Source organism: Eucyclogobius newberryi, unplaced genomic scaffold (genome assembly GCF_026437365.1).
Source record: "Eucyclogobius newberryi isolate DKJ021-1_F unplaced genomic scaffold, fEucNew1.0.hap1 SCAF_1, whole genome shotgun sequence".
Lineage (NCBI taxonomy): Eukaryota > Metazoa > Chordata > Actinopteri > Gobiiformes > Gobiidae > Eucyclogobius > Eucyclogobius newberryi.
In genome coordinates, this window is record NW_027315723.1 from 41,290,751 (window position 1) to 41,313,388 (window position 22,638).

The 22,638-nt window shown below is 41.0% G+C and overlaps 1 protein-coding gene across 1 annotated transcript in view; it reads left to right on the forward strand.

Annotated features, from left to right (window-relative positions):
- Positions 1-22,638, forward strand: part of LOC140361090 (protein eva-1 homolog A) — a 94,051-nt gene that overhangs the window by 11,176 nt on the left and 60,237 nt on the right. The window contains exon 2 of the mRNA XM_072446710.1: positions 22,340-22,563. Within this exon, the coding sequence (XP_072302811.1) occupies positions 22,340-22,563 (224 nt within the window). The remainder of the gene's footprint in view (positions 1-22,339; positions 22,564-22,638) is intronic.

A 22,638-nucleotide genomic window follows, 5' to 3' on the forward strand; every position in this document is an offset into this window, starting at 1 on the left:
AAACTCGTGTTGTTTGCTTCTCACCAACATCTGGGGGTTACAGGTTTTTACTCCTAAAACATGCACTAGTCCTCCAGTTACTCCTGACCGAGCCTCTGTCACTGCCCTGAGTGATGCACTGAAGGATGGGTCGAAAGAATAGAATGATGTCCCTATTTTAAAGTGTATCTTAAATGTAAAGCTTAATGGCACCTGATTTTAAAACCGTGAAAGTAGTAGTGGTAAGTAGGGCTGGGTATTGCCAAGACCCTTGCGATACGATACGTATCCCGATACTTGTATGTCCCGATACAATTCCCTCATTACGATACGTATCTCGATACTTTTTTGAAAAAAGGGTCTTAAAGTTTACCAAATGGGCATTTGTTTTATTCCGGATAAGAAAATGCATGAATTTTGATGTTTATCCACAAAGCTTATGCAAAGAACACATTCAAGTAAAGTTGCAAAACAATTGGCAAGGTCTGTGTAATGTGTGTGATGTGTGGGAGTCTGTTGACCCTCTGTTTGTGTCTTTTTGTTGTTGTTTTGGTCTTAAAATCCCGTTTCGTCGGATCGGGCTCGGCACTAACCCAAGTAGCGCTAGCGCCGAAGTGGCCGCGGCTAACGCTAAGCTAACAGGCGCTCAGCGGGGCCCTGTCCGGTTTTTTGCCTCCGGTTCGGCTGTTGTGGTGGCCTCGGGGCTGTGTTAGCTCCGGGGCTAAATTGGCGGTCTCTGGGCTAAGTTAGCTCCGGGGCTGCGTTGAATTTGTATAAAATAAAGGGGTGAAAGGAATGAAATCAATGAAAAAGGAAATCAAATAGAATGGAAAGGGGAGGCGTGTAACAGTAGCGACGTTTCGAGCCAAAAGCTCTTCTTCAGGCCTGTGTACACGCTGGTTCACGGTGTGTGTCTGTCTCAGTAGTTCCGCGCTGTTTACCGCCCTCTACAGGAGGGAGCTTCTAAACGGCCGCCCGGACAATTTTTAATAAATTAACGTTATTGAAAAGTATCGATACGATACGGAGCCCGTGACGATATATCGCCGTATCGATATTTTGAACACAGCCCTAGTAGTAAGTTGTTTGTATAATCATGTCTCTCGTGAGTTATTCATCATCTATTAGCTTGCTCTCATTAGGGCAAATCAGAGATATTTAAGCCAGTTCAAGCCCTTTCTAAATAAAGCTTGGTCGAAACACAAGAACGTGGATCAGACGTCAAATGCATTATATCTAAACACTGGATTTGTAATCAATTAAACCAAATTTAAATCAATTAAAATGATAATATATACTACTCACCCCTGACTTGGCCACTGAATTTGCTGCACATTAAATTTTTAAACAAACTGTCAATGTAGATGTGGTGGTATAATTACAGAGGTATAAACATCAATACTCATCAATACACATTTCTTGTAGAGTTTACTATAAAACTCTGACCTGCTTCACACCTAAGTATATCTAAAAAGCATCTGAAACATGTATGTGAACATAACACAAATATTTATTGTTGAGTAAACACCAACAATTGCGTCGACTGGACTGAGTGAAAATGACTGTAATCCAAGTGAGAGTGGGAGTCGCTTTTTAAACAAATGGTCTCACTCCTGATTCGAGGTTAAAGTCCCAAATTAAACAGAGACAGCTCCTCCAGTGTGGGCTAAAGCGCTCACTAAATAGCATTTTGTCTGAACCGGGCTTAGAGTCAGCAGAAACAGCCCTCCTTAATGGGGTAATGGTTATTTTAGAATACTTAGTCCAATCCCTCAAGCCACCCAAATCTGCAGACCAGTCACCACCAGGGCCCACCCCCCATTTAGGAATAAACCGCTGTGTGTTTGCACTTGCCCCAAATGTGTGGAGGAGATTCCTAACTGACAGCTACAACTACTACACAAATACATAGTGTTCATTAATAACAAACCATTGCTTTCCAGTGATATACCTGCGTGAGTAAAAGACCGCGTAAATCTGAAGGATGGGTATTGACAACAAATTAGTTAGTTGTCTTGAATATGGAAGGCAAGACAAGGCAAGTTTATTTGTAGAGCACATTTCATGCACAAGGCAATTCAAAGCAAGACAAATGCATTAAAATCACAAAGAAATTACAGAATAACTTATAATAAAATTAACTAAATAAAAAATAAAAATAAAAAACACCTAGCCAAATCCAAATTCATCGGACCACATGCACAGGCATTCCAGACACTCCTTCCCATATTTGTTTGACATTGCAGCATGACAGGCGTCTCTCTTTTAGATTGATTTGTTCCCATATCAGCACGCTTTCTGCAAACTGAATACAGCTTTGACTGCTCACTCACACTCTTTTTCAGGGGCTGTTTACACGGACACAAGTTTTCACAAATCCGTAATGTTTTACTGTGGGATTAACTTCTCTTTTACATGACAATGAGCCTTGTGTCCATTGACTCTCATAAGGATGAGAGTTTTACCTCTATCTGTGCAGTGACTGTGTGTCTGCAGGCTGCATGCAGGTGACTATAGTGAGCGCGAAATACAACACGGTACAAGAAACTGGCAGAAAAAAATGGGTGATTCCGTGTCTTTATATGGCATACATTGTTTCAGGGGTGTTGGGTTGATAAGAACTGAAGGCCAAAATACAATTGACATAGAACTAGTTAAAATTACCTCTGCAGTCAAATGCCATTGTGTTTCATTTGCTTTTATGAAAACAATGACCTGCTTCATTTATTTTTGTAATGCCTGAAATCACAACAGCAGTTTCCTCAAAGGCCGAGAGTGAAAAACAGATTAAACAGTGTTCAGCAATTGTCTTCATTGTTCGGTAATAAACCTCTTACAAGTCCATACAAGGCCATTCTTTTTGCAGTCATGTAGCATACGACGTGACACAGTGGTAATAAATTAAACTTATATCTGGGGATTATGCTGAGAAAACAAACTATGGGTGTAACCAGGAAGCAATCCATGCAGTATTCTTACTTTGCAGACAGTGTTGAGCAATAGTCCTTTTGTTGGTTTATCTATGCTGTCTGAGTATTATCCATATTCCATAGCTTAATGCACATTTTCTGTGTTTTTTTTTTTTTTCTGTTTAAGAATGTGAGCGATGCTTTGATGCCCGCTGCTCCTCCCCCTTCCCTAATTTGTCTGTCTTTCCCTTAATTTCCTCTGAAGTGATTTATGTCTGCATTGGAGCCAGCATGTCCACCTCCACCTGAGTCTCGGCTCTGTTCCTCCATGCTGCCTTCAGTCCCACTCTGTTCCTCACAGGGCGGTGCAGCCATCTTCACAGGTGCAGTTTGTTGTCTTGCTTTGCTCTGGTTATTCAAAGCAGCGTTGCCTCGTAGGGATCTTGGAGGCTAAACCCAATTAATACTTAATAACTGATTTAGAATTCACAAAGTTAGTATTATTTACCTACCTGGCATTTGACAACCAGCCTCTTCTGCCCAAACCCAAGGCTGTGAGGGAAGTGTCTTGCCCGAGGACTCAAATGGACCCTCGCTCTACTCTACTTTCCTCTACTCTTATTTGGCTTCATGTGATCCAATAGTCAAATACCCAATTTTGACCCAATTTTGTCCTGTTTACCTATTTTAGTCCTGCAATTGTTTTTCTAGTCCTAATCTGCTTCACACCAGATTGATATGTGTATCACTCGCCGGGAAAACAGAGAATGTCATAAGGAACATTTTAAGATGATTTGTTGAAGCGTCACGACAATCCAAGAAATCAAACTGTTGGTAAATCCATTTAAGAGAAAAGCACAGACATCTCTCCCACCACAAATGCACAAAGTGCCTCTATGTGTATGTTTAAAACAAAATAGTAATTCAGGATAAATCATTCTCAAGAGTCACAAATGTTGTGAGAATTCATCTGGTATAGTACATTTCATCATCAATCTAATAATCTAATCTATTTTGTATGGGTAGAGTAGCCAAAAATGTACTCAAATAGTAAAGTATTTGGGGAACCTCAAGTGCACATAACTTTAAGAGTAACTGGACAAAACATCTGGAAGCACACAATGTTCAACATAAAGCTTTTGTCACTTGTTGTTGTCACTTTCTCACAGTGGGAAAGAACCAAAACCTTTACTCAAGCAAGAACACTGATATTTTACTCAAGTATAAGGAAAAGTATGGACTCTGAAAACTAACTGAGCACTACCCACATATCATTATTTGTTCACTCGCCACACCCGACTCCAAGTGTTGCCACAGCTGCCCTGAGCTAAGTGAGAAAGACATGGTTCCCAGTATCGAGCGTCACCAGTCACTCTCAAACATAAGCAGATAGGTGGAGTGTCTTGCCGAAGGACACAATGCACTAACTAGCACTTGGATCTAACCACCAACCTTGCTTACTCTTAGCTATTTGTCCATAAGTCCTGTTTAGTTATGATTTAAAAACTGCTGTTTGTGCTGAGAATGGTTCCCAATTTGTACATTTTAAAGACACCATTAGTTTTTATGGCGTGGCTGGACCCTGGAGGCTCTGGACCCTGAGCCGCAGCAGCATTATGAGCAAACCGAGCTAATGCGGGGGGCAGTGGGAACAAGGAGGCATTGTGTAGCCCCCCAACTGTGTGGCACTGACAGCCCGCTTTACCCCACACACCGACCCCGGCCCCTGCTCTGCTAATCTGCTGCTGCCTCTGGGGGGCTCAGGTAGAGGGAGAGTGCACACTTTACTCTTGTTTGCACACCAGACTACATAAATCGTGTATTGTCTATTAGCAATGAACCTCATCAGTTTTTAAAGGGGATCATTTGCCAATACTTTATTTTGCGTTGTTTAAATCAAGAAATATGGCATGAATAACACAACGAAGCATCGCAAGGACTCCAGGAGTGAAAAGGAAAGGGGAAAAGTCACACTCTAAAGTTATAATTGTACATGGAGCCTTCGGGCAATTGTCATGCCGTCAGCGAGGGACTAAAATTGTATCGGGGGCCAGAAAAATCCCAAAATTGAGTAGTAAACAAAAACGAATATGCCCGTGAGTGGTATCGAAAAATAGAACCGACGGCTCAGTAGCGCCATCTCAAAAATCGATTAACATGGGGCCAATGGGAGCCTGACGCCAAAAAAAGTTGCAATAAAAATATGACACACACCCCGCCCTAAATCATACAGGAAGTCGGCCATATTGGATCAAACACGCCGCAGACAAAAGTGCACCTCGTCGTACTTTTGGCATTTTCTCTTACTGTTTTCATCAAAAACACTTGAAATTTGTCCACAAAACCCTTGAGCAAGAAAATTTTATCATTTTGAAGCTGATACACTTTCAGCTGTGGTCATAGTACCAATTTGCAATGTTTTTAAAATTTTAAAAACAATCCACGTTTCTTAAACATTTTTAATAGGAAACTGTCACTGGAGCATTTGTGAAGATTTTCAAGCTGACTGCAATGATATGCAAATGTGGTGGCTAGCTAATAAAATGGCTCTCTAGCGCCCTCTCCAAATTTGATATTTAAAAATTCAGAAAAGAGTTGACAAAAATATAATGGTATTATTTAAGTCGACTAAATACAGTCTTAAAATGTATCAATTGTCATTACTTCCTGGTACATGTTAAGATCTGTCCCTTAAATAGATGTTTTATTATTTACTAAAATATCAGTACTTACTCTAGTAAAGTTTTACCAGATGAAAACATGTGTAATTTTAGTCATTATGTGTTTGTTTAGAAAAATATTTAGTCGAAAAAATGAACAGTGACCACAACAGTATTTCTCAGAGCAGCTTCCACCCCACACAAAGAGTCCAGTCAGCCTTATCTCCCTTATCTGCCCTCGCTCAGATAAGCTTTCACGTGTACTCGGGCCTTTCCTGCGTATGTTTAAGTTAGCTGTGAAGTGCAGGGGATCTCCGGCTGCACACATAGGCTCATACCTGTGGAGTTTGGTTTGTTTTCCAAGACTGGCTCCAGCAGCAGATAATCTTGCTTTAGACCACTCGCACTGCCCACCCACTCAAGTCACTCCCTCTCTCCTGCCTGTGCATGCGTAACCTTAATCCAGATATGCTGTCATGATGTTATTAAATTAAAAATGATTAACTGTTCTTTGGCCACATACTTATTTAAAGTGGACTTATTAAATGCATTCTTGTGGCTTTAAAACCTCTGCACAAGGTGAAATGACTTTCAAATGACCAATGAGGGATTACATCGACCTGATAATAATGTGGATTTGATTCGATTTGCAATTTATATTTTAAAATCAATATTCAATCAACAATGCATATTTTTTAAACACTCCAGGAGCATTAAAAGAGACGTCTGAAATATGAGTGCTAAGTAATGTTTGCACACAGCTATACAACTAAGTTTACTTTCTTTCCATTTAAAAAATAATAATATTCCGTTGTTTGCAGAGAACATTCTAATATCAGTCTTTGTGGTTAATTATTTCAGAAAGAGTTTGAATTATTGCACATAGTAAATTATCATTATTCTGATTGAGCAGACGTCAGCAACGTCAAAATGTATTTTAATTACAGCAAATAAAGGTGATTAATGAATGAATTTGGTGATAAATATGTGGCTTTAGTTCTTGCAGGATGTTGACACCACACATTTGTTTTGATGTTTAGTTTTGAAAGTCCCCTGCTCCATAACGTTAGGACAAGAAGGCCTCCTCACATGTGTCTCAATAACAGAGGACAAAGGCAGTGAAAGCCAACTCCTCCATGACCCAACTACTTGTGCCGGCCCCAGGCTGCAGCTCTCTGGAAATCACTTCAACTCATCTACTGTGGACCTACAATAACCACCCAACAAAAGTGCATCTGCCGTTTGTGACACCCACTAATGAATTTGTCTGGGCTCTGCAAATGAGGGCTTAGCAATGGGCAGTCTGAACGCCACCCAACTCCCCCACGTCGTAAAAGTGACCATTAAAATGATGAATCCTCTCCTTTATCTGTCGGATTTCCTCTTCCTCCGCTTCACTCGTGTCTGGGTGGGCGTCCTCGAGGACATACACACATCCCCTACGAGCATGTGTCCCTTTTTGTCCTCGTACAGCGGAGGCATTTGAGGATAGCGCGAGCAGACAAAGAGTTATGGGGAAAGAGGGTTCCCTCGCCGCGTGCCCTTTGACCTCCCGGGGTCAAATAGAAAGACACGTGCTCAGAGAGGTCATTGGAGGACGTGGGTGGAGCGGTGCAGTGTCGTGTTTAAAAAAGCCCCATGGGAAGACTTGGTGACCACTTTCTAACTGTAATGTAAACACATGTGATGGAGGGATGATACAGTGACAGGCGACTGAAAGAAGACCAGCTGCTACAGAAACTGGGCTTTTCAGTATATTCACTTGAGCCTGGTTGGGTTTCCCTGTACTACTTAGGGTAGTACTACTTTAGGATTGTTTAGTTTCTTTATTTAATGAGTGGACAGTGTACACTATGTATTAACAGCAGACATGCGTCATAGCTAAAGACCTAATTTCCACCTGTAGTAAAATACATTTCAGGAAATGTTACTGTAAGATTATATGTTTGTTCGAATTTGGATGGAACTATTTACACCCGCACAGAAGGCGTTTTACAGTTCTATGATGACCAGCCCAACATAACAGTTCACATCCAGTTCTCTCAGCTGCATACATTCATCATTCACATCCATTCACTCTTTTACAGATCATTCTCTCCTTCTCTAGAGCTTATACACACATCAGTCCACTTTATGAGAGTTTTGAAAGAAGATTTTTTTTGCCAGATCCACTCAGTTGGTTCCATATTTTACTGACGGCTCAGTGAAAGATACTTTTTTAGCGGAGGAGCAGCAGTACCATGGATGATCTTGTAAAGCAGACAAGCGTTTGTATACAATATTAACTTCAAATTGTATGTTTTATAAGAATATGACAGTGATGAAATAGACCGTTTTTCTTTTCTGTCATGGATCTTTTGTATGATGATTCAAGTGGTCTCAGGGCAGATTTACAAACCTGTGACCAAATGTGGAGCTATCATTGCATTTTGATAAGCACCTTATCTAAATCACATGATTATTCCATGCACGACAGAACTATTAATTTTTGTTTGTGATACTGGAAATATTTTGAATATTTATAAAGTTACCAGTCTTGTTTAAATATTTAGTATATCCTCAAGAGTCAAGTCTTTTAGACTCTTGGAATGTGTCTGTCTATTCACTCTTTTGTGTCTATGTCTATGAAATGGTTCATGAATAGATGAATTCAGTGTTGAGTATAGATGTTGGTCGTTGAGGATAGATGTTGGTCGTTGAGGATAGATGTTGGTCGTTGAGTATAGATGTTGGTCGTTGAGGATAGATGTTGGTCGTTGAGGATAGATGTTGGTCGTTGAGGATAGATTTTGGTCGATGAGTATAGATGTTGGTCGTTGAGTATAGATGTTGGTCGTTGAGTATAGATGTTGGTCGTTGAGGATAGATGTTGGTTGTTGAGGATAGATGTTGGTCGTTGAGGATAGATGTTGGTCGTTGAGTATAGATGTTGGTCGTTGAGGATAGATTTTGGTCGTTGAGGATAGATGTTGGTCGTTGAGGATAGATGTTGGTCGTTGAGGATAGATTTTGGTCGTTGAGGATAGATGTTGGTCGTTGAGGATAGATGTTGGTCGTTGAGTATAGATGTTGGTTGTTGAGGATAGATGTTGGTCGTTGAGTATAGATGTTGGTCGTTGAATATAGATGTTGGTCGTTGAGTATAGATGTTGGTCGGATGTACTTTGCTTTATCAACATGGCATTTGTCGCCTTCATTCAAATGTGTCACCAACTATGTCCGGTGATAAGAGTTGAATGTGTTTTACAGATAAGCAGATTATTCATCTTGGCACTTGGCAAAATGTCTGAACATTCAGCACTCAAAACATATACAATAGGCTCCGCCCCTCTGAAGCCAGGACAGCCCTGAAAAAAAGATTCCAAAAAATAGTTAACGGTATATAAAGGTCAATACATAAATGTTTATTTTGGTGCATTTTTAACTCCTTTTTTCATTATGGCTTCAGTTTCCAGTCATTTTGTTTGGTAAATATGTCACAGGTTTGATTGCAATTGTGATTTGATTTGCAGTGTGTGTTTTTGTAGTAAAATTCAGTTCAAAGTTCACATTTTAAACTTGTCCCAGAGGATAAACATTTGAGAGAAGACTGAAATATTAACTTCTAAACAGATACAAGAATCCCATGCATTTCACAACAAGCAATTTGTGTCATCGTTCAGATTTGTATTCAGCTGCAACATATTTTGCACCACTAAACTGTTGGAGGGAAATGGCACACCAGCCGCCAGTATAATTACCAGACAATAAAATAATGCATTAATTAACTACATCTGAAATCACAAGCTGAAAACGGCTGAAATGACTGCAGGGTCATTTGTGCAGTAATCTTAATAATCCGGCTGATTCACGGCTCATGTTCTGTAACCGCTCGGACACAGGCAGAATACCTCCGTGCTCTTTTGGCCTTGTGTGAAATCTGCGGAGGAAAAATACATTAATCCCAAACGTGACTGCAGCACTAAGACTAATGCTTTGTTAGCCCAAGAATGCACTGTATTTTGAGAATGTCAAAGGAGATGCTGTGTTTTTGGATAAAACATGCCCTAATAATTCTACGGAGGTTTTGATAACAGTCAAATGTATTACCTGTTGTTTGTTCTTGGTATGGCAGTATGTATCCATATGTATCTATTTAAGAACTGTATATGCAAAAGGTCTAATTGAAACTGTAATATAATATTTTAGGTTAGTGACATGGTTGTTATTCTGCTATATTTGTCTAACCCAGGGCCATAACCAGGATTTTTCTTTACAGGGGGGGCAGCAAAGACCAGTTAAGTTTCTGTGGTAGCACTCAAACATTAACAAAAATATAAGGCACCTGTGGAATAATGATATTTAAACCTCTGAAGAGCATATAGGCCTATTAAGTAGAAATTAATTGGGGAGTTTGGGGAGGTTTTTTGGGGGGAAATCGCATACATTTCTGTGTTCTGCTGCATTTTAGATCTTATTTTTGCCAATTATAATGGGCCTATAAATTGCATTAGCCTATGCTAAAAACCATCAAACCTCAGCAAAAATGTGTGGCCTATTGTATATTTTGAGGGAGTGTTGATTATGTAATGTTTTATGGAGAACACCAGCCTTTTGCACTGTGCAGCAGCCCAAAGGTAGTATGATGAATGCATGATTGAGGCTATACACAGCCAAAAGCAATATTTACGCATCTGCTAGCATCTCTACTAACTCCGCCGGGCTCATGCAGCAGGGGCCGGGGCCGGGGCCAGGGCCCCCCTATGCACGCAGCTGGTCCAACCACACCATAACATCTGATAAGACTTTTTTCCTGTTCCCAAATCAATTATTATTTCAGGTCTAAATGTTTTAGCATTGCGGTGAAAAGGGTTTATTATTGTAATAACTGGCTCCTATACCACCAAGAGTGTGATTTGAAATTCTTAGAGGAATGCTATTGAGTGCATGTATGTTTGTATAGTACTTAGGATAGGATTATAGAATTATTTTATTTTTGTAGTATTCTGCATTATGTTGGATTAAAGAAGACATCATATTTTGTTGTTGTAAGTTTTTGTCCTGATGTGGACTTGTCCTGTTCAAGCCCTTGCTTAGTCCTTATCTAGTCCAAGTTCAGTTTTTAGTTTAGTCCTGTTTGATTTCCTATTTGTTTTTACAAAATATGTCCCCTTTTTAATAAAGAAATACATCAAAACAATCAAGACACATCTGAGACAGGCTTACCTACTTTAAATTTGTTGTCTACTTCCTGCAGCCTTTTGTCATGTGATGGTGCGGCTTGTCATGCTAGTTCTCCCCTATGACACTGCCAGCTTAGCTCTTGTTATCTTGGCCTAAGCCATCAGGGGGATGTTACTGGACTGGATCAGACTGGGATGCACACAATTGCAATGTCTTAGGGTTCATGTCTCTAGGTCTGGTACTGATGGAAATATATTTTTCCTGCGTTAGAACTCCAGCGTCATGCCTCTTCTACAACTCTCTTTCTACATTTTTACATTACATTTATTCTACAACTGAAACCTTGCCTTGTTTTATATCGGTCCATCTGGACCAGCCACTCAGATGAGTGCAAAAGTCTTCACTCTTTTGTCCAGTTGATAGAATTTATTCTGTGGAACCTGGACATGGTCTGCATAGACACATGTGCAGGTTGAAAAAAATAATTAAAAAAATAATTCAACTCCTCCGGGGGGATCCCGAGACGTTCCCAGGCCATTCGAGAGACAGAGACATACTACCTCCAGCATGTCCTGGGTCAGCGTGTCCTGGGTGGGACGTGCCCGAAACACCTCCTCAGGGAGGCGCCCGGGAGGCTTCCGGAACAGATGCCCGAGCCACCTTAGCTGGCTCCTCTCGACATGTAGAAGCAGCTCTACTCTGAGCTCCTCCCGTGGGACTGAGCTCCTTACCCTATCTCTAAGGGAGCTCCCAGCCACCCGGCGGAGGAAACTCATTTAATTCGCTTGTATCTGCACTCTTGTCCTTTCGGTCATTACCCAAAGCTCATGACCGTAGGTGAGGGCAGGAACGTAGATTGACCGTTAAATCCTTCTTCACCACAACAGTTCGATGCAGCGACTGCATCACTGCAGACGCTGCACTGATCCGCACATCATCTGCAAACAGCAGAGATGAGGTCCTGTGGTCCCCAAACCGGACACCTTAGGACGCGCCTAGAAATTCTGTCCATCAAAACAATGAACAGAACCGGTGACAAAGGGCAGCCCTGGTGGAGTCCAACATGCACTGGGAACAGGTCTGACTTACTGCCGCCAATGCGAACACAGCTCCTGCTCCGGTCATACAGGGACCGGACAGCCCTGAGCAAAGGGCCCCGGACCCTGTACTCCCGGAGCACCCCCCAAAGGACACATCGAGGGACACGATCGAAAGCCTTCTCCAGATCCACAAAGCACATGTGGACTGGTTGAACCCTCGAGTACCCAATGGAGAGTATAGAGCTGGTTGCCGCCGTACAGGCACCTGAGACTTTGCGACCGCAGCTCCGAGCAGCTGCGGTATGGAGGACAATGGAGGTTGTTGGACCACGATAAGGTGGCGGTTCAAGGACTTCCTGGTTCATGGATGTTAAAACACTTCATAATTAGATGCAGACAGCACAGAGTGGCCTCGTTTTGACCCTAAGATCTGCTTTTAGAATATATCTGTACTGGAGCAGGACAAAGTGTATTCTTTATAACTTACAAAAAAAATAGTACAGCCCTTAAAAGTTTGAAAATGTGTGTTTCATCCCAACAGCAAACCCTGCCAACCTTCCATTAATATGCAACCACCATGACATTTTGAACTCCGACCCTTTCAATCACCAACAGCTTGGCTCATTAGGCACCGGCTCAAATGTTCTGGTGAAGACTGAAGAGGTGAACACAGAGTTGTGGCCACATTTGATTTAAGACTGCATGTCATGTCCCCGCTCCCCGTGCTGCGTTTGTGGTCTGTGGGAAAACTAATGACTACACGGCCTTAAGCTAGTGCCCGGGCCCATCCTGTCAGTGCTGACTTTGTTCTTAAAGTTCCCTCAATCCACACTCTTCTCATGCCCTGCTCATGCCTTAAGCTCGTCTGTTTCACTAAATGCGGTTGTGTATATTTTAGACTCTTGAAACGGATTTAGAGAAATAGGACGTACATAGTGTCGGCTCTTTTTTTAAACTTACACTTTAACACATTTGCTGAAACAAACAAAAACTGTCCCATTGCTCAGTCACACACAGCGTTGTCTCCTTCCATGTTTTGGGTAGTGTCGACTTTGAAGCAGAGGTCTACTTTTGCAGAACAATCTTTAGCAGTTTGGTCAGCTTCATACACATTTTAGAACATTTTAGACATTAACTCTCCTCTGCTTGCCCGATGACCCGTGGGTGATCCGCGTGTCTCGCCCGTGCCAGAGCTCAGGCCGTACATCTGCGCGGGCCCCTGGCTTTCCCCAGTAATCACCACTTTGAGGGAATTCCTTTTCCAGACTCCCAACTCCACTGCTCTGAACATTTCATGGTTTGAAGACTATAATTTACTTAAAATAACACCAATAAAACCATGAGGGAGTAAAAGCCTAATGTACAAAGATGAAACGTGACATTGTGTTTGATTCTGCAGCTTTCAAACAAACCTCTTAGTTGCATTATAAGCCTCAAAGATTAGCCTTTCAAACATGATTTATGTAAAGCGGATACAGTTTTTTTCCCCCATTTAGCCTACTTTTTGATTATGCACAAACAGGCAATTTTGTGACATTATGGTAAGCTTTAATCTGTTAATATTCAGTAATTTTCCCAAATATTTTGGCACACGCTTCGCGATTACAGAGCAACTCATTTGAATAGCAATTAGCAAATCACAAAGATTGTAATTTACAGCAAAGGAACTTTTTTACACCAAAATATAAACCAAGTCTATCACAAGACAGATTTGAACCAGGACTAAACCAGTGCATATGGTGTCGCTGGGAAGCACAAAACAAGAACATTATATGAATCTGTGGGGGTCCAAACACCACTAAGATGCTCAAGGGGGCGCTGTAGAGCCTTTGTAAAATATAGCTATATATATTGTACATTATTGCGTTCAGCTCACCATTTGGCACAAGACGTATATTCGTGCTGGGAAATAAGACATCTCATGCCAGAGATACGCAAGTTTTGACTTATGTTAATGAGCTGGCCACGCCCACATTTGGAATTGCATCAAAAATCGAAAGAATTGCCTCTAATCGCACATGGGTGTAGTTCCATCCATCCATCTTCTTCCGCTTATCCAGGGCCGGGTCGCAGGAGCAGCAGACTAGGCCCAGACTTCCCCTCTCCCCAGACACTTCCTCCAACTCCTCCGGGGGGATCCCGAGGTGTTCCCTGGCCAGCCGAGAGACGTGTCCTAGGTCTTCCATAGGGGCTCTTCCACAGGGGACGTGCCCAAAACACCCCGCCCCCCCAATGAATTTGAATATATTGTAAGTTTTGTTTTATCAGTCAAATCAACAGATGTTTTTCCACAGCTAAATCAAAATTATATCAAAATCGTGACAAAGCGGTATAGTCCCAAACCCTAGAATTTCTGTGTTGTGGGAAAAAACGCTATATATAATAAATAATACTGAATATTTATAATTATTAAAGATGGAAAGCTTAATTATGATTTTGAGACTCAATCTTTAAAGTAGCTAGAGCATTTGATTTCATGTCTATATGTACTTATAAAGAGTATCCTTTTATTGATTTAAAACAATATCTGGTAGAAAAATAGAAGATTTTTCACCTCAAACTGTTCAGCTTTATTTGCTTTCACATCTTCACACGTCACCTAGGTTGCGTTGTACAGTTTGTCTTTACACTGGGCTCTGTTCTGTTCTGTGCTCAGCCAATGGGAGATCACAGCATCTTTCAAAAGCTCAAACTGACTTAAGGGCCCCTCCTCTTCTCATTCAGACATACCTGCCTCATTCTTGGACGACACCCTACACCTCCCTCTGAGCGGGACGGGGAGAATTCCTCAAAGTCCTGAGAGACTTGGATTGTCCCGTTTTGCATTTCTATAATTCTCTACAAACAACACCCAGTGGGAAGTTATGCAGAATATGCGGTCTCTGTTTAGGAATATGAAAAACACAACTGTCTTTTGCAATATTCACATTTACATTTCAATAAAGCATAAGTAAGTCTGTGATTAAAATGTATTTTCGTAGTGTATTCACCCATGTATTTGATTTCATTGTTGCTCCTGAATTTAAGCACATTTTGGCACAGTATTTTGGGAAGTAAAAACGCATATTTTATGTATGTTGTCTCGGAAATTGTTCTTTATTTCAAACTAGCAGTTGTATTAGTTAGTGGTTAGCGCAAGTTTATTTCTCTCTCATTGTATCCAACATGCACTGAATCTAACTCATACTACTGGTACTACTCATACTATTGGTACTACTCCTACTATTGGTACTACTACAATTAAATTACTTTTATTTCTTTGATCATTAATTCCGTTTTTTTCCTGGTTTCCACAAAGGTTCTTGAAACATGCCGTACAATCGTTACTAAACCTTTTTATCTTGAAAGTTTCCTTAAGCAACACTCTCCAGCACCTGATCCCTTGTCCGCCCTGCCACGCTGAATTGTGGGTAAAAGTAAACAGATTATCTCACACTCGCCCCGGGGCGAGTTCTTTAAAAAAAGAAAGGAAAAAATAACAAAACAAATCTATTTCACTTTTCACCGTTTCGCCTCCTCCCACTCCCACTTTCTGTCCCTTCCGCTCTCTTTCTCTCCCCTTCTCATGTCATCTATCTTTCTCTCTCTCTCTCTCTCTCTCTCTCTCTCTCTCTCTCTCTCTCTCTCTCTCTCTCTCTCTCTCTCTCTCTCTCTCTCTCTCTCTCTCTCTCTCTCTCTCTCTCTCTCTCTCTCTCTCTCTCTCTCTCTCTCTCTCTCTCTTTGTCGCTCTCTCTCTCTGTCTCTCTCTGTCTCTCTCTCTCTCTTTCTCTCTGTCTCGCTCCTCTCTCTCTCTCTGTCTCTCTCTCCCTCTCTCTCTCCTCTCTTTCTCTCTTTCCTCCCCCTCTCATGTCATCTATCTCTCTATCTCTGTCTCTGTCTCTCTCTCCCTCTCTCTCCCTCTCCTCTCTCTCGGGCGCTGCTAAAAAGCACCTGTGTAAACCTGCTCCGACCAATGACAGGTGTCGCTCTGAGGCAAAAGAGAAAAAAAAAGAGAGCTATTTTCAATGGAGGAACACGTCAGGGGTGCCTCCTGTCCCCTCTCCTTTTCATGTGGAGCAGACTTCTTTAACTAGCTCCCTGGCCTTTTGGTCCTGACAAAAGCAGCATGCTATTATGTCAGCCTGGTGTGTTTATTTGGCCATTAAAAAGACAAGAGATGGCCGTGGTTGTGGTCTGCGTGTCTAGTCATATACCAAGGCTGCACAGTGGATTGTAAATAGGGCTGAACTGTTTTGAAAAGATGACAAGGAATAATAGGGCATTTGGATTCATTATATACACAGGACAATGTCACCAGTAAATGCAGTTTTTTGCAGTTTGCTTGATTTTTTAATGTGATATAAATATATATTTTATAATTGTTATTTTTATCATCCTGATGACATTATATCAACGCAACAAAAATGTGCCAAAATGCCCGAAGTGTTCTGGTTCAGGTTCAAGTATATCAGAAATAGTGAATGGTCTGTAAAGAGACATAACATTATTGGGCGTATTACTTTAAGGGGGCTTAGTTTAATTTAAATGTTTAATCAGCTGATTTTATAGGTTTTTTATTATATATATATATATATATATATATATATATATATATATATATATATTATACCTACCCAATATTCACATTTTGCATATCTTCAACCATCATTTAATCTATACATCACTTCTCTTGTGCATCGTTTGCTCCTGACAAAAGCAGTATTCTTTCTTTCACGTATGTTTACCTGTCCATTAAAAGACAAAGGCAGTTACTACAGTTAATAAGCTGATATTGCAATATAGAAACAAAGCTGGGATTAAACGGCAGACATTTCATCTTTGCACTACATAAGTTCATGTAATTATCATCCTTCTCTGGCTGCACCTGCCTCTTTTGAAAAAGTACCCTGTGGTCACATGACACCACTCAGCAGTCAGTGAGCAGGAATGCACTGTTCAGTTCAGCTTTTAGCTCCAAACCTCGACTTTTAGCCAGTCATTAGACGTATGGTAGAAGTCCAAGGAATGTTAGCCAAAGGTGGAGAGGATAGACAACGATTTATTCATTCACAATACAGGTCAAATCAATCATTCTTTTCTTTTTACTTGATCTGATTTGTCCTTTACACAGCAGTGAAGCTTAAGTGAAAATAAAGTGAGGCTTTGAATTTAATTAAAATGTAATTATTTTGGGAAAGAAAGTGTGATTAGGATTAAATATCTACTTTTGCCTATTTAAGGTTAAATAAAGACAAAGATTTAAAGAATTGTCATAACACTTATAGTCCATCTCATCATTTGACAACAGGATGACGTCACGGAAAAAAATCTGAATTGAGCGTCAAGACCTGCAGTATGAACATAGTGTGAAACTTTATCTACTTACTTCTACATACTTTCTAATGGCAACACAAAGTTGTATTCTTCCTCTCCAAGTCAAGATAGTCGCCACAGATTTGACTCAACATCAGTGTTACAGATTTTGAGTACCAGTAGTATTAGTTTATAGTACCAATAACTTGTATATATACTGTCTATTTCTCAATCTTAAGTGGAAGAGTAAGAATTAAGTAAGTAGGTATTCAAAAAAGAGTACATACGTTGGTCATCCATGTTCTCCCGGGAGCTGGTCAGTACCTGCCCTGCGTCTGTGGTCACATGGGCCGAGGCAGATACGAGCGAGGATGTGGTGTTATGTCAACACGGGCTGTCGGAGAAGGATTTCCCCACAAACAAGCTCTCATTAGACCAGAGCGCAGAGGTCACATACCACTCCTTTTAGTACAAAAATGTGCCTGATAGATAAGTATGTGTTCAGACATTATAGTATAATTTGAGGACAAAAGGCTGAGGTCGTTTTTGCTGGTAATTTGTAATCTGTAAAGTGTTATTAATTAGCTTCAACCTCCTGGTATCACTCTATTGTGTACTAAAGGCTCTCATTTTACAAGATGTTGATGCAAAAGACATTACGCTTTTTCAGTTTAGGTTTTGTTTTGTCTCAGCTATTTATATCAACCATAAAGCAGATTAAAAAACCAGACACGCTTACGCTTTCTTTAGGATCTTCATGGATTTCAGAATGACTTAAAAAAGAAGACAATGGCCATAGCAATTGACAATTGGAAAAAAAAAAAAAAATATATATATATATATATATATATATATATATATATATATATATATATGTCACCTATGACAGGAAGCTGAAACCCATGAATACGTAGGTTACGTTCATGTTGGATGAAGGGCGGGGCCTATAACTCTATGAGAGATTTACTCCAGATAACAAAACGGATGATCCACAATCCACAAATATTGAATTGTATCATTATTTCTTATGACTTAAATAATCCTGCCTTTGGGGTTGAATAAAGGGACCGTTTCTGAAGTTATTTTGAGAACATAATTTCACTTTTGTTTATTTGTGCTGACAGAGAAGACATTGGGCCTGTTTTTGTTTCATGTTGAAAGACTCAGTAATATTTGTGATGTGAAAGATGGACCAGGTCAACAAATCATCAATCTGACAGTCATAAACAGCAAATTCTACCATAGCATTCTGACCTGACCATCTCTTTCTTTCCTTTCCTTCAAGAAGGAATCTCTCATAGAGTAGAGGTTTTAGTTTGCTGTTATATACAACATTTTGATGATTTTTTTTCCAATTCAAAAGACAAAATATGTTGTTTTAAATTGTTAGGTATGGCAAAGAAAATGTTTTCCCACAATATCTTACATTCTCTCCTCATTTCAAACATGGCAATGACAGATATAGTTGCTATTGACTACTAAATAAACACATTTTTAAAACAAGCTGGAAGAGTGGATGGTAAGATTTGAAAAGTTGACCAAATCTTTTAATTTCACACATCTTTTAAATTCACACATAGTTCAATAACAATTTGCTCGTAAATTCTAACCGTATAATTTTTTTTAATCATGTTTACAAGTGAAACAACTGTACCCAAGTGTCACTTCCTCAGCTCTTTCTGCTTCAGCCTCGGTGTAACCTCTCCGTCTCCATGGTTACCCACCATGTGAACACTAACGGGGTTTGGCGTTTATCCAAGGATCAGCCCTAATAAAGTGATACAGTTACACGCACACTCCCCCTACGGCTTTAGAGAGGGAGGGAGGAGAGAGAGAGGAGGAGAGAGCGGGGAATAAAGGTGAGGAGGGAGGGAAGAAGAGAGAGAAGGGTCGACAAGAGAGAAGGGAAGGAAAGTAAGGAGGGTGGAAAGAAGAGAGAAAGGGGGACGACCAGCGAGAGGGAGGAGAGAGAAGGAAAAGAGGGTGAAGAGGGAAGAAAGAAGAGAGAGAGGAGGAGAGAGGAAGGAAGCGAGGGGGGAAAGAAGGGAAGGAAGGTTAGCAGGGAGGGAAGATGAAGGAGGACAGAAAAAATATAGAGGAAGAGTAGGAATTGAGGAGAAGGGGAGAGAGACGGAAAGACCGAGAGAAAGGAAGGTGGGGGACTGAAGGGAAGGGAAGGGAGAGAAGGGAAGGGAAGTAAAGAGAGGAGGAAAGGAAAGGAAAGGGGGCGAGCAGGATGAGAAAGAGGGAGGGGAGAAGCAAAGAGAGAATGAGTGAGGTGAGAAAAGGAGGTTGTTTGTGTTGTTGGTTGAGAGTGCGTGGTCTGTGTGTGGTCCGAGGGGAAAGCCGAGTCCCTCCCTCTGACACCGGCAGGAATGTGGCTCACTACTGCAGCTTATGGAGACGGAACCAACCGAGGAGGAGGAGGAGGAGGAGGAGGAGGAGGAGGAGGAGGAGGAGGAGGAGGAGGAGGAGGAGGAGGAGGAGGAGGAGGAGGAGTTGTTGTTTTCATCTTGTCCAATCATAAAGGCTTGCAGGTATTGAAAGAGGCAGGATCAATAATAGAAATCCATTGACTTCCTGTTCAAAAGTTCAGAAGTGATAAGCCCCGCCTCTTCATAGTGACATTTCACACAACAGAGCAGTGGGCAGGGATAGGTGGTAGGTGAAAAGAGCACATTGCCTTGAATAATCCGCAGTACAGCATTAAACTATCTTATCTTGCATTCATTGATTTAGGTGTATATAACAAATAACTTAAAGCAATATAACATCTCCAGGACGACAAACAGGTGGCAGATCCTCCACCAGAAGTAACATAGTATATACAAATACATATTCATTTTACACATTTGTTGTATTATTGAGCAGTGCGTGTCTATTTTTACACACATTCCTACAATTGAAGTTTGTGCCAAGAGTTTTTCTCCACCTGTAAATGCCCCGTGCCTTCTCGTGCACCTGCCGTTCCCATGCACAGGTGCAGATCTGCTGCCCTGAACCCCTCCTCCTGACTGTCGCCGTGGTGATCAAATGCCACGTGTGTGTGTGTGTGTGTGTGTGTGTTTAAGCTAGTTACATGTTTGTCTATTAGGATGTGTGCGTCATTGTAACATCCTCTTCCCCATCAAAGCCAAACCAAATGAGCGTAATTTGAGTGTTGGCTCAATGCAAATGTGTTTGTAGAGCGCTAACAGAGAAGCTAAACGCGCCTGGACTGACCTTTTGACCCTTTAACACTTTAACCTTGTGAACATTTACCTGAGCAACTAAGAGTTTTCAAACCCCATACTTTTCCTCCTACTGCAGTGATGTATGTATGTGAGTAATTATGTTTTTTCCTTCCAGATATATTCACTACAAATTATAAACAGTTATTCTTTTAAACTTTCCCTATAATGTTTACTATTTGGTATTTTATTTGCATTTATATACTTGAGTATTATTATTTTTGAAGTATAACGGTAATTTCAATTGAGTACAACTTTGTGTCGCTTCTTTTCCCTTTAAATTATGTTATACTGTTGTCCCATGACTCAAAATACCCTTAGTTGTTGTTTTGTTTCATTTATGCTTGTTCTGTTAATCCTGTTTAAGGTTGTGTTTCTTTGCCCTTCAGCAATCACTTTGTTTCAGTTTTCACAAGTCGATATCTGGAGTTCTACTGTGCTGTTTTTAAGTCCATAAATAATCACCAAACGTGCTCTGAACATTTCTGATGTCAAATGGCTTGGAACTGAGTGCCCGTCACATTGTTTAAATGGCTAGTTTTTGTTGTTTTTACCCCCCATGGTTCATTCCCTCTGCTGTCTGTAGAGGCCATTGACATTCCTAGTAATTATTTTAAGTTCTAAAACCTGAGCTGCCGTGAGATACTCATGTTCCAAGTACAAAAACAATACAATTAAGAATATTTCCACTTTAAAGCTCACAATCATCAAGATGATTTATACTGCTACAGCATCGTCAATATTAACATCTGTATTGTATCTTGGCATTGTTTGGTTTTTTGTGTGCGATATCTGTACCCCAAAGTTAAAATCATGTATTCTTTTATAAAATATATGAAACCTTAATAATAAAAATATGTCCTCTGTTTCCACTGTAAGTTGATAAATCCAGGCTCACAGTTCATATTTGTAGCCCAGAGGCAGAACATCTGTGAGGGCTTGTTCTGATCAGATCCAAAGTTCACTTTCACATCCAAACAATATAATGTCACAGTCCACAGCACAAGAGAACATATAGGTATGTGTTCAGAGATGATGTGTGAAAACGACCTGTTTCAGAGATGAAAACATGTCGCTCTGTGGCCCCAGTGCTAACTACATTTAGATTTATTCACCCTTGGGTCGCTGTTCATATGCACTGCTCCTCATTCACCCCAAACGCTGCACCATGAGCCACGTGAGAGGCATCAGCTGACCGCCACACTAATTTCCATGACAACGGGCTTCAAAAGAGACTAAAAGAGCCACGTGGATATGCACGCACATGATCCCTTCCCCCGGTGCTGTACGCACTGCTCTTTTGGTAAATACACTGATACATGTTGGTGGTGGCAGGCTTCAGCTGCTGCTCAGAGGCGGGAGAAGGCTCTGGCTGGTATAAAGTCAATCCAATTTTCCTTGTCAGACGCAGGCTGCAAACGAACAGCTCTGCAGCGCTCATTCATGCAAGTATGTGGTCCAAGCTCTTTTTGAAAAAATTACAAGCATTTTTGCTCACGTTTAGGAGGGCCCGAGGTCGGCCTGGTCACACCCCACTCGCCCTGCACCAGAATGAGAAGCCGCTCCGAAACAGCTTAAACCAGGTGGTCTCAGAGTGCCGTTTAATGTGTTCCAGACTGAGACTGGCAAGTTAATGTTCACACTGGGACAATTGCACCGTTCTCAGAGCCAAAGCTCCTTTACATCGACCTGACTTTGGCAGTCCAAAAACAACCTGAGTTTTTCCTTCTGGTTTTGAGTTGTTTGAATTTGTGTTTTTATATTTTTACTGTTGCTGCTCCTTATATTGTAATACAAAAGAAATAGAAGAAAAGTGGTGGTTATGGTTTTGTACAATCAACATAAACACTGCTAATTATAACAGTATCTTAAAACAATATATATCTATTGGGAACCTTAAAACAAATGTATTTAATTTGTTGACCCTGCTACAAAGTGTGTATGTACTAAAACAGCGAGACAACTATAGGATATTGGTATCGGCTGAACAAAGCCCATATTGGAATAAGTATTGGATAAGTTAGATCCCTCAGTTATATTCTTTGTATTTTCTCTCTCTCTTGTAGGATATCTGTCCAAAGTACTGCGCAACTACACAGAGAAGGCGTGTGACGGCAGCCTGCTGTCGATCAGCTGTCCCCCCCGCACCACCATCACGGTCCAGTCCGCCTTCTATGGTCAAAGGGGCCCCTCTGACCCTCACCACTGCCCCCCCTCCTACCAGGCCCTGCTGGGGTACTCTACCCAGCAGGAGGATGAGCAGCTCTGCTCCATGTCCACCGCACTGCAGGTAACGCCACGGACAAGGACTGAGCCAATTGGAATAAAGAATAATTGTGATTGTTTTTGGAATAAACACAATTTG